The sequence below is a fragment of the Heteronotia binoei genome, chromosome 13, assembly GCF_032191835.1.
Source record: "Heteronotia binoei isolate CCM8104 ecotype False Entrance Well chromosome 13, APGP_CSIRO_Hbin_v1, whole genome shotgun sequence".
Taxonomy (NCBI): Eukaryota; Metazoa; Chordata; class Lepidosauria; order Squamata; family Gekkonidae; genus Heteronotia; species Heteronotia binoei.
This window is the reverse complement of record NC_083235.1, coordinates 32,472,001-32,489,742: the sequence shown is the minus strand read 5'-3', so window position 1 is coordinate 32,489,742 and position 17,742 is coordinate 32,472,001. Positions and strand designations below refer to the sequence as shown.

General features: G+C 45.6%; 1 protein-coding gene across 1 annotated transcript; it reads right to left on the bottom strand.

The window, feature by feature from the left end:
- Positions 1–476: 476 nt before the first annotated feature.
- On the bottom strand, positions 477–16,456 carry TSFM (Ts translation elongation factor, mitochondrial). The gene is made up of 6 exons (XM_060252220.1): positions 16,274–16,456; positions 8,316–8,465; positions 7,952–8,080; positions 5,605–5,727; positions 3,957–4,041; positions 477–1,243 (listed from the first exon to the last, which is right to left on the bottom strand). The coding sequence occupies exons 1-6, from the start codon at positions 16,340–16,342 to the stop codon at positions 825–827; spliced, it is 975 nt and encodes a 324-aa protein (XP_060108203.1). The 5' UTR covers positions 16,343–16,456; the 3' UTR covers positions 477–824.
- Positions 16,457–17,742: the final 1,286 nt, after the last annotated feature.

Sequence of the window (17,742 nt, the reverse complement as noted above, 5' to 3'; positions counted from 1 at the left end):
TTTTATCGCACTTATTATTTCCCATTCTGCTTATAAGGATACAAAACTTAACTAGAAGAGATTGGCTTTATAACCTGCCCTTCACTCAGATTGGGCTCTCCTTTCCCTTCCCCTCCCCACAACAGACACCATGTGCAGGGCTGAGAGAGCTCTTTCAAGAACTGCTTTTGAGAGAACAGCTCTAAGAGAACTTGTGACTGATCCAAGATCACACCAGGAGCTGCATGTGAAGGAGTGGGGAACCAAGCCCAGTTCTCCCAGATTAGAGTCTGCACAATTAACTGCTACAGCAAACTGGCTCTTTAGCAGAGGTAGCATCGACTAAAAAATGTACTACTGCTGCTAGAAAGAGCTTCAGGTTAATTAATGTGAAAGTTATGAACAAGCTTTATGGTGGACGGTAGGTTTGCAACTGTGGTCAATTGTTTTGGTAATGTAATTTACACATGCATTCCTACTCATAGAGCATTTGCCAGTTTGCAGGGGTAGAATTGTTTTATTTAATTGCAATAGTCAGGGTATCATTTTAAAAAGACAATACGGTAATCGAGTCAAGCTTGTTGGAATCACCAGTTCCAGGTCTCACTGTCACCAGCAACATAATTCCAAGATGACTCCAGGTACCTTTTCAGCTTTCATCAATATCCACTTGCTGCATTTTGTCAATTACATACCGAAGAACCATTTCCAGGCTTTGAAAAAAGGATTCCATGGAGAACAATTGGCTTCTTTGGCCCTCAAGCACAGGATTCATTCTGTAACCCCACCAGGGCCCATATGTAGCTCCCAGAACAGTTCATTTTCTACACGCACACACAAACTGTTTACTCTGCTTCCACCATCTCAGTATACTCCCCGCATTCAAATCGCACAAAATCCAGCACGGACACCCCCGTGGGCTGAACGTACTGTCCCAGAGAGATGGCAGGATCCAAGAGGAAGGGCTGAGCGAGCATCTTTGTCTCAGACTCGTCGCCAGGTTCATCTTCTGGTGAGCCTACGGAGAGGGGAGCCATGCCCACCACGTGCTGGCCCAGCCTCCAGCCGAGTTCAGCAAAGTCTGAATTGTCACATGGCTCAGGGGGGCTGCAGATCACCATGGCACCGTACTTGCCAAACAACATATTAGAAAGTAGCGGGTTCCCTGACGGGGGTGCTCCGTGCACATAAGAGCCAATGAAGAAATTCTCCGGTACAGACACCCACACTGCCCTTTTCATAACCATGTTCTCCCCTAGTTTGCCTACAGGGGAAAAAAACACAGTTGCATGAAAGGGAGGAGAAAAAAAGAATTAGCTAGTAAGAGGTACAAGCTGGGTTTCAAGACTGAGCTATGATGTTCTGCTCAAAAAGCAAGCCAGTCCACTATGCTTCTAATAGAGACCACGAAAGCTACTGCCACCAATGGCTGCATCCTCGGAATCATTTCCTGTGAGTAAGCAAAGAAGGAGGAGGATTTATACCCTCGGAGTCTCAGAGTGGCTTACAATCTCCTTCCCTTCTTCTCCCCACTTCTCCTATGAAGCAGGTGAGACTGACAGAGCTCGGAGAGAACAGTGACCTAAGGTCACCCACCTGGCTGCATGTGGAGGACTGGGGAATCACACCAAATTACAGTCCACCCCTCTTAACCACTACAGCAAACTCTTAACCACTATACCAAACTTCTGCTTGAGAGTAATCCTCCAGTGGCTATCAGAACATCTGTGTGGCAGGGTGGAGACAAATTCCCAGACATTGAAGCAACTGCAGGTTTGAGATACCAAAAGCCCCACCAAGCCTCACTGAAACCACACAAGTGAAAAAAGGGGGGGGGGATTTTGACTGAGCCCTGGGTAAGCAGAAGGCTCTGCCAGGAGAGCTGCAGAGTTTCCTCACAGGGGTGGGGTGGGCAGACCACATTTGGCCCATATCACTTTGCAGGGGGAGAGAGAACAGGGCTTCCCCCACAATGTGAAAATTCTTTCCTCCAGTAGTCACAAAGTAAAAATTTACCAGGTTCCTTTAAAAAAAAAAAAAAAGCACCCGTAACTAGTCAAGTTTGTTACTAGAATCACTCTGCAAAGCATACAATTTAGCTTCCAGCACAATATCTAATTCACTTCTAAAGCAACTTTCCTAGTTCTCAAGGTTACAGCAGTAGTTTGGAAACACAAGCAAATGTATGTCACTGCAAAAAGCCAACTGCAAACATAGCTTAACAGCAGGGGCTCTTTTAAGTGGCATGCACCATGGTGGACTAAGATTGTGTGTGGGGGGCTGAATTTAGAATGAAAAACAAAAGAGAAACGCTAGCCAGTAGCTCTCTTGAAATGTGCAGCATTCCCAGTGCTAATCATTATGCCCTTCTCTGCCACACAAACAGGAAAAATTGGGACACATCACAGTTTAAGAGCAGTTTCTTACATTAAAAGTAATACCAGAACACTAAAGAGGCCAGTAGCACCTTTCAGACTAACAAATTTTATTGTAGCACAAGCTTTTGAGAAACACAGCTCTCTTTGACAGATGCATGGAGGGTATGTAGGAAATGGCCAGAGATATATAGGTAGTAAGGGGATGAGAGAGTGGATGCAGGAAGTGAGTGCCATGCAAATGCAAAGCAGTTGCAAAAGTCATAAATAAGAAAAGTCATTATAAAAAGAAAAACCCTTTCAGGTATTCCATTCAGATTCATCAATACAAGGAAGTGGTCACACTCTGCCAAGATTGCACATTATACCTTTGCTGATTTATGACTTTTGCAAATGCTTTGCACTCACATGGCACTCACTTCCTGCATTCACTCTCCCCTCCCCTTACCACCTATATATCTCTGCTCAGTGTCCACATGCCCTCCATGCATCTGATGAAGACAACTGTGTTTCTTGAAAGCTTATGCTGCCATAATATTTGTTAGTCTTAAAGGTGCTACTGGGCTCCTTACTATTTTGCAACAACAGACTACCATGGCTAACTCCTCTGGATCTAACACCAGAACAGACCACTAAAGCATCCTATCCAGAGTGATTAGCAGTGCCATCCTAAGCAGAGTTACACTCTTCCAAGTCCACAGATTTCAAGGGGCTTAGAGGGGTGCAACTCTGTTTAGGAACAGAATGTAAGTTTCCCTTTATGCTGCTGGATGGCAAGCTGAAAGGGGCAATGCCAAGGCAATCCCATGGTGCTAAGGCTTAGTTATCATCAGGGCTTTTTTTGTATCAGGAACTCCTTTGCATTCTAGGCCACACAACCCTGATGTAGCCAATCCTCCTGGAACTTAAAGCCCTGTACTATCAGCCCTGAAGCTCTTGGAAGATTGACTATATCAGGGGATGTGGCCTAACATGCAAAGGAGCTCATGCTACAAAAAAAGCCCTGGTTATCATCAAGTTGATTTCAAATGTCCCCTCAGTACATTTCAAATATATTTATTCTTTCACATGGGAAACTGAAAATTATGAACAAATACCAAAATGAGGGGCTTAGTAAGGACAGCAGGATGGGGAAAGTAGTAACTTTGCATTTCACCCCATTAAGCTGGCAGTTTAACACAGGAAAGTGGATTCAGCCACTGAAGATGAAGAGGTGAGGAAAGAAGGAAACCTGAGAAGTAATGCACTAGGAAGGTTCATAACTGCTCTTAACCAACCCACAATGCTCCTTGGTTGGGTAGAGCAGTGTGTAGGGAAAGAACAGAAAACCTGCAACAGTGTAGAAGTGTCTAGCTATTGTACTGAGTGCTTTGCCTTCTTTGGCAGACCCTCAGGAAGTGGACAAATGAACAAGACTTAGGAGTACCTAGGTTACAAGTTGAATCAATCCAATATTTTACTGCTAAGGCACCTGGGCACAGGTAAAAGCCTTCCCTGAAAGACCTGTCTCCTCACATTCTGTAGAGGATTAATACCAAACAAAATGGCCGCTACTTGCCACTCCCCACTTTCCTGGCCATAATCTGGCACCACAACACTCACCAATAGTCAAAGCCAGCTGGTCACTAAGCAAGGATCCACTGGGTCCCAATTTGAGCTGAGAAAGCTCATTGGTTTTCAGGAAACACTACAAAGGGAGTCAAAGTCACAAGATGTAAATTGGTTTAAATATTCATAAAATAGCCTTATAGTTACCACATCCTCTTATAGACACAGCAGGACTTCACACTTTTGCAATTTTTGAGAAAGCTACCGAAGTTGTGAGGCCTGGTCCTCATATATTCAAGAAATTAGAAAAAAAAAGTTAGTAGTACAATCTTCGGGTTAGTAGAATGGGCTGCAAGCACAAATAGGGGAATCACATTTTTGAACACTCCACAGCACACACACAAAACTCCCAGCAGGCAGAAAGTTAGCAGAGCAGGGTACAACTTCTTTCCCCCCAAGGTCCTAGATTTGTGGTTCTAAAAATTAATTTGCAAGAAGTTTTCTTATATAAGGAGTATTAAAAACTGAATCTTCCCTGTAGAACTAAGGGGTACAGTCCACTCTGCCACATCAAGAGGTCTCCAATCCCACTTTTTGCAGAATATGTGTGTGTGTGTGAAAGACCAAGACTGAGGTGCAAACCTAAACTCTACCTGGTTTCAGTAAAACAGAAAGCTATTCAACTGCATGGCCAAGGAACCGTCGCTAGCCAACAGCTCTGCAGACAAGTGTGCTGTCTGCACGTGCACAGACAACACTATCTTATTTTGGAGTGGGGGATTTAAAACTTCCACTGTGGTTTTTTTTTTAAGTTTTCAGATTTTTCTGCAAACCTGGACAGTCCTCCAGGTTTGCAGAACTTTCTGTTTTGGGTAAATGCGGTCCCAGTCAGTAGATTTAGATATCCGCAGATGGGGGCCACTCTTGAGAAATAGATATATTGATGATACCTTCCCAAATAGATGAAGCAGTGGAGCATGCAGCTGACAGTCAGGGCCTTTTCACACATTACTCAGCAGCAAATCCACATTTGCCACTGAATGGGCTGTCAACACAGAGCTTTAGCCCATCCAGGCTTCCTGTGTGTGTATGTGATGTGCATGTTTACTAATGAAAGTTTGTTCCTACTTGTTCAAACTGTGAAATTTCCCTTTAAAAAAGGTCTATGACATGTTTATACCACTCAGGGTGCCATACATAGTTCTCCTATCCTCTGGTTTTCTTCACAACCATCCGTTGTGGTAGGTTGCATTGAGAGAGAGTAGTTCGGCTGCATATTGTAGCGAGCGCAACATAATGCAGAGGTTAACATCCAGATCCAGCTTGTAGGCCATCAGGGGGCCAACATGAAGATGACCATGCAGTCCCTTCAACTCTATGATTTTATAACATTCAACTTGGATCCAACAGCATGTTTCCGCGGATGGAAATGATTCTCCCTAAGGAATATGGTTCTCTTGCTTCCCCTCAAAAGGTGGGCACTGGGGGCTGCAGTAGGAAGGGGAGGGAGGCAAAAAATTCACACTCCAAAAGAAAAAATAATAAAAATTGTGAAAATATTGCATGGGATTCAAGCCAATGCCTCTTAAGACCTATTCCACACAATACTTCAACCCCTTTCCTTCACCATATTAAAGATAGTGAAAATGTCCCACAATAACAGGTGTTATTACACTGGGACTTCCCCCCCCCCCACTCTTACCTTGGCATATGTACTTAGCTGCTCCACAGTCCCATGATAATGCTGCATCATCCCAATTGCAACCTGTTGAACCAGATGTTGGAATTTGGCATTTCGGGCCACAAAGTCAGTCTCACAGTTCACCTGGCAGGGAAGAAATCACTAACTTTGAGGAGCCCAGTCAACTGATGTTATGAAGACAAATGAAGCTGCTTTCTACTGAGTCAGACCACGGACCAACTCTTACCGGCAGCAACCCATTGGGGTCTCAGGCAGAGATCCTTCCCCTCACCCAGTTTCAGCTGATAGCCAGCTTCCCTGGGAATGACTTGAAAGAGAAAATGAAGACGGTTCTGGAGCACAGCATGATAAGATCTGACTCCTAAGACTAGGGGTGGCCACATGTGTCTCTTTCACACATATTGTGTGGCTCTCAAAGCCCTTACTGCCCCATCAGTCTGTTTAAAGAAGGCACGTGTCTTTTTAAATCACTTCTCCAAACTGAGCCAGCAGCTTGGAGAATGCATTTAAAGTTGCTTTCTTTCCACCTCTCCCTCCACCCATCTATTTGCCTGCCTACCTTCATTATGGCTCTCAAACAACTGACAATGTCTTGTGGCTCTCAAACATCTGTCATTTATTATGCGTGGCTCCTATGTTAAGCAAGTTTGACCACCCCTGACCTAGACTACCAAACAGTAGACTGGACACCATCCTTCTGCTGAGCTAAATAATGAGTCTTCTGCCAGTATAAGGGGCTTTCCACCAGCAGAAGTCTTCATACTTAGATGAATGGAGTGATATAATGCAACCCAATCTGTGATAGTTGTCAAGAGGCTGTATTCTCTGTCTTTCCCAATTCAATGCAAAGTAGGTAATGATAGCCAATACTTTTTTTTTCAGCATGGGGGCAAAATTAAGAGGGCAAACCCTCTTCTGAGAAGCATGACCAACATTCTCCCTTGCAGTCTTGAGGTAGTCTATTAATGCCTTGTTTTCCCACCAAACTTTCCCATGCTGTTACCCCAACTACTAAATTGTTTCCCTGTGGTTTTATTCTATGTTTTTATGGTACACCATAAACAGTATTTTTAAACATTTTCTGTTTTTATTCCATACTTGCTGTATATTGCAGTAAGATGCCCTGGGGGCACTATATACCAGGAAGCAGGGTAGAAATCTTTTACTAAATACATATCCATAAACCAGAATTGAATGTGTTTGGAAAAGTCAGGCAGACCACTTCCGTTCTGCTACTCCCAGGGAATTCCAAAACAAAAACTATGTAATACTTTTATTATAACAACACAACAGACTGTGCAAATGTTGAAATCTTCAACAGGCTGGATCAGAGGTGGCCAAACTGTGGCTCGGGAGCCACATGTGGCTCTTTCACACATATTACGTGGCTCTCAAAGTCCTCATCGGCCCCATTAGCCTGCTTGGAAAAGGCATTTGTCTTTTTAAAGCCTTCTCCAAGCCAGTCAGAGAAAGCATTTAAAGTTAAAGTTGCTTCCTTTCCACCTCTCCACCCTCCCTTCCAGCTCTCAAAGATCTTATGTTCATTCTATGTGGTGCTTACATTAAGCAGGTTTGGCCACCGCTGGGCTGGATGAAGGGGCAGGGGGACTTATTTCAGGCCATGGTGCTTGTCTGAAAGATGTGCCCTTCTGTTGCCTTCCCTCCTCATTTTTAACAATCAGCCTGATTAAGAGCTCTGGAGAGCAAAAGCTTGAGCACTGTGTTGTGTTATTCTAAGAGGTCTTAACAAAAAAGGCATCCACATGGATTTGAATGTTGCTATGGCGTAACATGGCCCAACTTTGATAGCCCTGGCAAGTCCAATCTTGTTAGATCTCAGAAGCTAAGCGGGGCCAGCCATGATTAGGACTTGGATGGGAGCCCACAAAGGAAGGCTGAGGTCTCTAGGCAGAGCCAGACAACAGCAAATCACCTCTGTTAGTCTCTTGAAAACCCTATGGGATTGCTGTAAGCCAATTACCAACATGACTATCTACAGTTTCCTCCCTTCTAAGGAGCTGCATCACTTTAAAAAGACCTGAAATACCTTCTTCACCAAGCAGCAAAGGAGGCCCAGTATCTACATTGTCCCTCAAGAACAGATGCTTAAAGGACAAGCGCACAGAGTCAGCTCCAGAACTGGCATAGCTGGACTGAAGAAATCTATGCACCTGTCTTAGAACCTGAATATTAGAGGTATGACTACTAATGCATGACTTACAGCACAAGCCTATACAGAGTCACGCCAGTCTAAGCCTATTGACTGCACACGTGTTTCTTATGCTAAGTCAGAAATAGAACAAAATTTCAATAGAAGGAATTCTTTTGTAAGAAGGAAGGTGCTCACCTCTACCATCACAGCTGAGTTGCCTTCCTTCAGTAGCCCAATCAGCCCTTCTTTTGTCTTCCGCCCCTCCAGTTTGGAAGCTTTGCTCCATCCTTGCTTCTGAGCTTGCTCGTGAAGCCAGACTTCAGCCTTGGAAATGAAAACAAACCCCCGGAAGTGAGTTTTGAGATAGCACAAAGAACCAGGTCAGGCATTCAACAAAGCAGTACACTTCTTTATATTCCTGCAGAAGACCGCATTCTTAACATGAGATTTTTAAAAAAATCTGATGAAAAGCTCCACTTCCTCCCTTGCATCCAAAGTTTTTTTTAAAACACCCAAACAGCATCCCTGTGTCTCACCGGGCATCAACACCGACACTCACCTCCTTGAGGTTTCCATTGAACTTCTCCAAGGCTTTCTTGCAATTAATAAATGAGTAGCCGGTTTTCTTCCTCAGCTTCAACAGAAGTTCTTTTGCTGCCAGAACTGGAAGGCCGGTGTGAAGAAAACGAGACAGCTGGCAGCCAAAGAACTACCAGGGGAAAAACACAAGAAACACAAAGTGTAAAATTCTAAAGAACAAAGTTCGAGTCCAATGACACCTTTAAGGTCAACAAAGGTATGAGCTTTTGTGTGCATGCACACTTCCTCAGAGAAAATTTGAAGACAGACACAGCTTCTTATAGCCAAAAGAAGCCAATTTGCAGAGTGATCTTGGGAATTAAGCTTTCTTCTTTTTTTTCCCCTTTAATTCGATTTATATCCCGCCCTCCACACCGAGGCGGGCTCAGGGTGGCTTACAACATAAAATTCAAAACAATAAGGTTAATAAATATTAAAATGCATTGAATAATTTACAGCAGTTAAAACAAGAAAACGATCTAACAGTGCGGTGCTATTCTACAACCTTCCTTCGCAGTTTTTAGGTACCAGTCAGTTATATGCCACCCGGAAGAGGACTGTCTTACAGGTCTTGCGGAACTGCCCAAGGTTCCACAAGGCCCTCACCTCTTCCGGTAGCTGGTTCCACCAGCAGGGGGCTGTAATTGAAAAGGCCCTATCCCTGGTTGACTTCAGATGGGCCTCCTTCAACCCGGGGATTACTAGAAGATTTTGGGAACCAGATCAATGGGGAACATGTGGGGAGAGACGGTCCCTAAGGTAGGTAGGTCCTAGGCCATGTAGGGCTTTAAAGGTGATTACCAGCACCTTGTACCGAACCCGGTATATTATTGGCAGCCAGTGCAGTCCCTGGAGCCCTGGCTGAATGTGCTCCCACCTGGGGAGCCCTAATAACAGCCAGGCAGCAGCATTCTGCACTAGCTGCAACTTCCAGGTTCGGCATAGGGGCAGCCCCATGTAGAGGGCATTACAGTAGTCCAACCTCGAGGTGACTGTTGCATGCATCACTGTTGCCAGATCGCCATGCTCCAAGAAAGGAGCCAACTGCCTCGCCCACCTAAGATGAAAGAATGCAGACTTAGCAGTGGCTGCTATCTGGGCTTCCATTGTCAGGGCAGGCTCCAGTAGAACCCCCAAGCTCTTGACCCTGTGTGCCATTGTCAGTGGCACACCGTCAAAGGTTGGTAGGGGAATTTCCCTTCCCGGACCACGTCGACCCAAGCAAAGGACCTCTGTCTTCACTGGATTTAGTTTCAATCTACTCAGCCTAAGCCATCTAGCCACGGCTTGTAACGCCAGGTCCAGATTTTCTGGGACACAGTCAGGCCGGCCGTCCATTAGTAGATAGAGCTGGGTGTCATCAGCATACTGGTGACAACCCAACCCATACCTCTGGGCAATCTGGGCAAGGCGGTGCATGTAGATGTTGAACAACATCGGGGAAAGTACCGCCCCCTGAGGCACCTCGCAATCAAGTGTGTGTCTCCGGGACAGTTCACCCCCAATCGCCACCCTTTGTCCCCGACCATCAAGGAAAGAGGAAAGCCACTGTAAGGCCAACCCCTAAATCCCCGCGTCAGCGAGACGGCAAGTCAGCAACCGATGGTCGACCGTATTGAACGCTGCCGATAGGTCTAACAACATCAATACTGCCGAGCCGCCTCGGTCCAGATGCCGCTGAAGGTCATCCACCAGAGCAACCAGCACTGTCTCCGTCCCATGGTCCGGGCGAAAGCCAGACTGATGGGGATCGAGAAGCTCAGCTATGTCATCCTGCATGAGATCAGCACCATTTTCAAACCGCATATCTGCATGACATTTCACACAGGATGCTCATGAGGAAAGGAAAGGTCCCCTGTGCAAGCACCAGTCGTTTCCGACTCTGGGGTGACGTTGCTTTCACAACGTTTTCACGGCAGACTTTTTTACGGGGTGGTTTGCCACTGCCTTCCCGTCATCTATACTTTCCCCGCAGCAAGCTGGGTACTTATTTTACCAACCTCGGAAGGATGGAAGGCTGAGTCAACCTCGAGCCAGCTACCTGAAAACCCAGCTTCCACTGGGGATCAAACTCAGGTCGTGAGTAGAGCTTAGGACTGCAGTACTGCAGCTTTAACACTCCGTGCCACAGGGCTCTCTATGCTCATGAGACAAGGCTTCAAAACCATGGCCTGTGATGTCTCCCCTCCATCACTTTTAAAAAACATCCAGCCTGACAAAAAGTCAGTGAAGAGAGAACTCAAAAGCTTGGGCATTGATCTGTGTTATTTTGGTTAATCCTAATAAAAACTATTATGCAGCACTTGTTTTTGGAGTTTGCTTTGGACCAATGTGATTACCCATGACTTCATACATAGGATCAGAAGGATCAGACCATCAATTTGACTCCAAATGCTTTCTGACAGATATCTGTGGGAGGAAGTGACACAGCAATCCTGCTTTATATTATGGCCCCCAGCTACAAGGAACAAGACTAGAATGTACCACAAGTTCAATCGCATACATATACCCAAAGAGAGGTATGTGTTTGTCAATTTTTAAGACTTTTCAATAACTCCAAAGAGTAGCCATGTGGTCTGCAGTACAACAGCCAGATCTGACAAAGGAAGCTTAGACTTTCAAAAACTTCTATCTCAAAAATCTTATTGGTCTCTTAAGGTGCTACTGGACTCTAATCTAGTATCAAATAGAAGAGATTCCAGACCACAGGAAAAGTCTAATGCAGACCACAGGGAAATAAATAATGGAGTTGGAAATAAATGGGTCAGTCAAAATTCCAACAGAAAACAAGAGATTAAAACAAAAATCCAACTGACTAGTATGACATTTTATAGGAAATGAGTAAGAATAAAACTGAAATACAAGGGAAATGTACCACTGCTTTTCCTAGGAGACCCAGAAAAACTACAAAGGCAGAGTATAAAGGTGTTCAATCTTGCTTCAATTGGGAAATCAAACGAACTCATCTCAGAGGAATCCCTAGCCATGTACAAAGGAGCACTAATGTTCTCCATCAGACATTTGGTTCACCTGGAGTACTGGCTAGACCCCACTGCTAGCCTTGAAGAACTTCCAAAAGACACCAGGGAGCCACAGAATACAGCTTGCAAACCACCTGTGTTGCAGGTTGCATGTGAAAGACCCAGGTTAAAGTTCCTGCTCACAGGGTTCACAAGCTTGCTCACTCTCAGCCTAGCCTACCTAACCAGTGTGGTGTAGTGTTAAGAGCAACGGACTTTAATTGGAGGAGAACTGGGTTTCATTCCCCACTCCTGCACATGAAGCCTGCAGGGTGACCTTGGCCCAGCCATGTTTCTCTCAGAACTCTCCCAGCCCCACCTACCTCGCAAGGTGTCTGTTGTGGGGAGAAGAAGGGAAAGGTGATTGCAAACTGCTTTGAGACTCCTAAAGGTAGAGAAAGTCAACCCTCCTTACAGGTTTTGTTGTGAGGATAAAATTAGGACAGTGAAGGGGGGTGAACTCTGTACCTCACCTTTAACTACTAAGGCAAGGTGAGATACATGCATGATAGTTCAAATATTTACAAGATATTGCACAAAAAGCTTCTTGTTCTAATGGATAGTGTCCAGTATAAACTTGCTGGTTTTTACTGGACACCACCAGCTCTACAATGCCAGCAGGGGGGTGGGGGCTTTCCAGTGATTTGCATTGAGTGTCACATGCCCACAGGACAGAAGTCTTGGGTGTGTGCTCAATACAAGGAGCTCCTGGTCCTCAGGGAACGAGTTTGTACCCTTGAGGCTGAGTGACTGACCTGGAGAAGCAGAGACAGTCAGTTAGGCACTCGGAGAAGACTCTCGGGGACGTGTTAGATGAGCCCTGCTCTGAACGTGGCAGCCCCGTTGCTGCCAGGGAGCATGAGGATTAAGAGGGAACAGAGCACCGGGCTGAGGGTAAGGGGAATGCGCCCTCAGAAGGGACCTCTTCTTCAGTTGGTGAGCGGGAATCCTTCCGTGCAAAGGAACCATCCCTGGGCAGGGAGAGAGAGGGGGTCTTGGTAGTTGGTGATTCGATCCTTAGGCAAGTAGACAGCTGGGTGGCAAAACCGCGTACTGACCGTATGATGACTTGCCTGCCTGGTGCGAAGGTAGCGGACATTACGCGTGTAGTAGATAGGCTGATAGACAGTGCTGGGGAGGAGCCAGTGGTCGTGGTGCATGTTGGCACCAACGATGTGGGGAAATGCAGTCGTGAGGTCTTGGAGGAAAAAATTAGGCTGCTAGGCAGGAGACTTAAGGCCAGGACCTCCAAGGTAGCCTTCTCAGAAGTGCTACCTGTTCCACATGCAGGGCTGGAGAGAGAGGCACAAATTAGAAATCTCAATGTGTGGATGAGAGGATGGTGTAAGGAGGAAGGGTTTAAGTTTGTTAGGCACTGGGATGCTTTCTGGAACAAGCGGGAGCTGTACGGTCTCCACTTGTCCCCAGATGGAACCAGTCTGCTGGCGCTTAAAATCAAAAAGGTGGCAGAGCAGTTTTTAAACTAAATCTTGGGGGAAAGCCAACAGGAGATGAAATGTCTCTGGTTCGGGAGGACTCATCTCAAAGAGATGAAGGGTTAGCTTTTACTTTTCTACCGGGTAATGGATCGGAGTTGTCCACTGAGATGGTGACAAACAGAATGGACTGCCTGCCAGAGTCTCGAGGCGGCAGGTGGAAGGTGGCGGGCCTAGCTTGCCTGGGAAATTATAGATGTTTGTACACAAATGCTAGAAGTGTTCAAAGTAAAATTGGTGAGTTAGAATGTTTAATGTTGGGTGAAAACATAGACATTGTGGGAATTTCAGAAACTTGGTGGAATGAGGAGAATCAGTGGGACACGGTGATTCCTGGATATAAGTTATATTGGAAGGATAGGGAGGGAAGGGTTGGAGGTGGGGTGGCTCTGTATGTCAGAGAGGGCATATGGTCCAGTAAGACTGAGGTCAGAGAATTAAATTCCCTTCTAGAAATACTTTTGGTTGAAATAGAAGGCCCAAAAGGAAATTTAACTATGGGAGTTTGTTATCGCCCACCAAATCAAAAGATAGAGGACGACTATAATATGATGGAAGGCTTAAAGATAGTGGCTAGACGTAAAAACTGTGTCGTCATAGGTGATTTTAACTACACACAGATTGATTGGGTCAATATGTGTTTTGGTCGAGAGAAAGAGACTGAGTTTCTAGATGCTCTCAATGACTGTGCTATGGAGCAGATGGTCTGTGAGCCTACCAGGGGTGGGGCGATCCTGGATTTGGTCCTAAGTAATGCCCAAGACTTGGTGAGAGATGTAAAAGAGATCGCACCGCTTGGGAGCAGTGACCATAACGTTATTGATTTCACCATTTGTATAAATAGAGAGTTGCCCCAAAAGACCAGCACAACCACGTTTAACTTTAAAAGGGGTAAATTCTCTGAGATGAGGAGGCATGTGAAGAGGAAACTGAAAGGAAAGGTAAATACAGTCAAAACCCTTAAGGAAGCTTGGAGGCTATATAAAACTACAATCCTAGAAGCTCAGATAAAATATATACCACAAGTTAGGAAAGGCACAAACAGTGGCAAATCAAATGCAAGACTGTGATCAGGCAGGCAAAAAGGGACTATGAGGAGCATATTGCAAAAAATATAAAGACCAACAATAAAAATTTCTTCAAATATATTAGAAACAGGAAACCAGCCAGGGAGGCAGTGGGGCCCTTGGATGACCAAGGGGTAAAAGGATAACTGAAGGAGGATAGGAAAATGGCTGAGAAGCTGAATGCATTTTTTGCCTCCGTCTTCACTGTGGAAGATGAGAAGTGTTTGCCTGCTCCAGAACCACTTATTTTGGAAGGGGTGTTGAAAGACCTGAGTCAGATTGAGGTGACAAGAGAGGAGGTCCTACAACTGATAGACGAATCAAAAACTAATAAGTCACCAGGTCCGGATGGCATACATCCAAGAGTTCTGAAAGAACTCCAAGTTGAACTTGTGGATCTTCTGACAAAAATATGTAATCTTTCATTGAAATCTGCCTCCGTTCCTAAGGACTGGAAGGTAGCAAATGTCAACCCCATTTTTAAAAAGGGTTCCAGAGGAGATCTGGGAAACTACAGGCCAGTCAGTCTGACTTCAATACCGGGAAAGTTGGTAGAAATCATTATCAAGGACAGGATGAGTAGGCACATCGATGAACACGAATTATTGAGGAAGACTCAGCATGGGTTCTGTAAGGGAAGATCTTGCCTCACTAACCTGTTACATTTCTTTGAGGGGGTGAACAAACGTGGACAAAGGAGACCCGATAGATATTGTTTACCTTGACTTCCAAAAAGCTTTTGATAAAGTTCCTCATCAAAGGCTCCTTAGTAAGCTCAAGAGTCATGGAGTAAAAGGACAGGTCCTCTTGTGGATCAAAAACTTGCTAATTAATAAGAAGCAGAGAGTATAAATGGGCAGTCTTCGCAGTGGAGGACGGTAAGCAGTGGAGTGCCACAGGGCTCAGTACTGGGTCCCATGCTCTTTAACTTGTTCATAAATGATTTGGAGTTGAGAGTAAGCAGTGAAGTGGCCAAGTTTGCAGATGACACTAAATTGTTCAGGGTGGTGAGAGCCAGAGAGGATTGTGAGGAACTCCAAAGGGATCTGTTGAGGCTGGGTGAGTGGGCATCAACGTGGCAGATGAGGTTCAATGTGGCCAAGTGCAAAGTAATGTACGTTGGGGCCAAGAATCCCAGCTACAAATACAAGTTGATTGGGTGTGAACTGCCAGAGACTGACCAAGAGAGAGATCTTGGGGTCGTGGTAGATAACTCACTGAAAATGTCAAGACAGTGTGCGATTGCAATAAAAAAGGCCAACGCCATGCTGGGAATTATTAGGAAAGGAATTGAAAACAAATCAGCCAGTATCATAATGCCCCTGTATAAATCGATGGTGCGGTCTGATTTGGAATACTGTGTGCAATTATGGTCACCACACCTCAAAAAGCATATTATAGCATTGGGAAAAGTGCAGAAAAGGGCAACTAGAATGACTAAAGGGTTGGAACACTTTCGCTATGAAGAAAGGTTAAAACACTTGGGGCTCTTTAGCTTGGAGAAACGTCGACTGTGGGGTGACATGATAGAGGTTTACAAGATTATGTATGCAATGGAGAAGGTAGAGAAAGAAGTACTTTTCTCCCTTTCTCACAATACAAGAACTCGTGGGCATTCAATGAAATTGCTGAGCAGTCGGGTTAGAATGGATAAAAGGAGGTACTTCTTCACCCAAAGGGTGATTAACATGTGGAATTCACTGCCACAGGAGGTGGTGGCAGCTACAAGCATAGCCAGCTTCAAGAGGGGGTTAGATAAAAATATGGAGCAGAGGTCCATCAATAGCTATTAGCCACAGTGTGTATATATATATAAATTTTTCAGCCACTGTGTGACACAGAGTGTTGGACTGGATGGGCGATTGGCCTGATCCAACATGGCTTCTCTTATGTTCTTATGTTTTTACACTCTTCATAGCTGACTCACAGCCAGAAGCCAAACCGGTAAAGTTTTCCCCACCACAGGCAGAAAAACCTCACCTATTTGGCTTCCACTTTGCAATCCAACTGCTAAAGGCACTGACTATAAAACTCAAATAAGGTTATAAAAAAGGAAGCCAAGGGCACACGCAGGTCACACGTGAGGGTTTCAAGGGGAAAGAAAGCATCCACCGCGCACGGGATTTCCCTGAATTTGGGTAGCCCCAGAAAGGCCGCATAACAAAGGGATTTTGAGTCCCGAGGCACCTTCAAGACCAACAGAAGTCTATTCAAAATATGAGCACGAATAAACTTTTGTTGGTCTTAAAAGGTGCACTGGAAGCAAAATTCGGTCTACTGCTTCAGGCCAGCACGGCTGCCCCCTGGATCTACCCGCATAACAAAGGGTCTGTCTGTCTGTTGCCCGCCCCTCACCTGCGCGACTGAAACACCCTCCTCAGAAGGGCGAAGCAAAGCCCTGCCCAGCCCGGCCATCCGCTGCATCTTCCACGCGCTCGCATTTGGCGTCAGCGGCTCTTCTGGCCAGCAACTCCGACGGCCTTTGGCTGAATCGCTACACGTGGCGAGGCACACCCATGCGAGTCATACACGCGCCTCGCTGCCTATTGGGTTCCCGTTTTTATATTACGCGAAAGGGCGGCAGAAGCATAAAGTGTTGGTTGTGGACTGGCTGCAGGGCTGAAGGCGGCGAAGATGCTAGTTGTATTAGGTTGCTGCAATCTAGGGTTGCCAATCCCCAGGAGGGAGCAGGGGATCCCCAGGTTTAGAAGCCCTCCCCCGCTTCAGGGTCATCAGAAAGCGGGGGGGGAGGGGCAATGTCTGCTCAGCACTACATTATTCCCTATGGTGACCGATTCCCATAATATATAATGGAGAATTGATCAGGGGAGGGGGGGCTGTTTTATGAGGTAGAGGCACCAAATTTTCAGCATACCATCCGGTGCCTTTCCTCAAAACACCCTCCAGGTTTCAAAAGCCCCCAAAGAAGGCGCCCCTATCCTTCATTATTTCCAATGGAGAGAAGGCATTTAAAAAATGTGTGGTCCCTTTAAATGTGATGGCCAGAACTCCCTTTGGAGTTTAGTCATGCTTGTCACAACCTTGCTCCTGGCTCCACTCCCAAAGTCCCCAGATATTTCTTGAATTGGACTTGGCAACCCTACTGCAAACCAAGGTGGATTTCACTGGGGACGAGGGTCACATTTCTCTTGCGGGACATCTCAAACAGACACTGCAGGATTTTAAAAATGCCTTTTAGCACTCCTAATTGTTATTAATCAAAAGTGTACTGGAAGTTGGTTCTTTTGAAATGTGGTGTTGTAGGGAAGTTTCACAGATACTGTGAATCACCAAAAAGACTAATGAATGAGTCCTAGTTCGAATTAAGCCTGAGCTCTCCCTAAAAGTTTTGTTGTTTTTCAGTTGCACAATCGAGTCTGACTCTTTGCAACCCCATGGACCAAGTTATGCCAGGCCCTCGTCTTCCACCATCCTTCGAAGTCCACTCAAATTCATGTTAGTTACATCAGTAATGCTGTCCAGCCATTTCATCTTTTGCCGTTCCCTTCTTCTTTTGCCTTGTCTTTCCCAGCATCAGGGTCTTCTCCAGAGAGTGCTCCCTTCTCGTGTGGTGGCCAAAGTATTTCAGCTTCAGCATCTGACCTTCCAGGGAACAGTCTGGGTTGATTTCCCTTAGGACTGACTAATTTGATCTTGAAGTCCAAGAGACTCTCAAGATTCTTCTCCAGCACCACAGCTCCAAAGCATCTATTCTTCTGCGCTTGGCTTTCCTTATGGTCCAACTCTCACAGCCATACATTACTACTGGGAATATATATATTATAGGGTTGCCAATCCCCAGTTAGGGGCAGGGGATCCCCCGG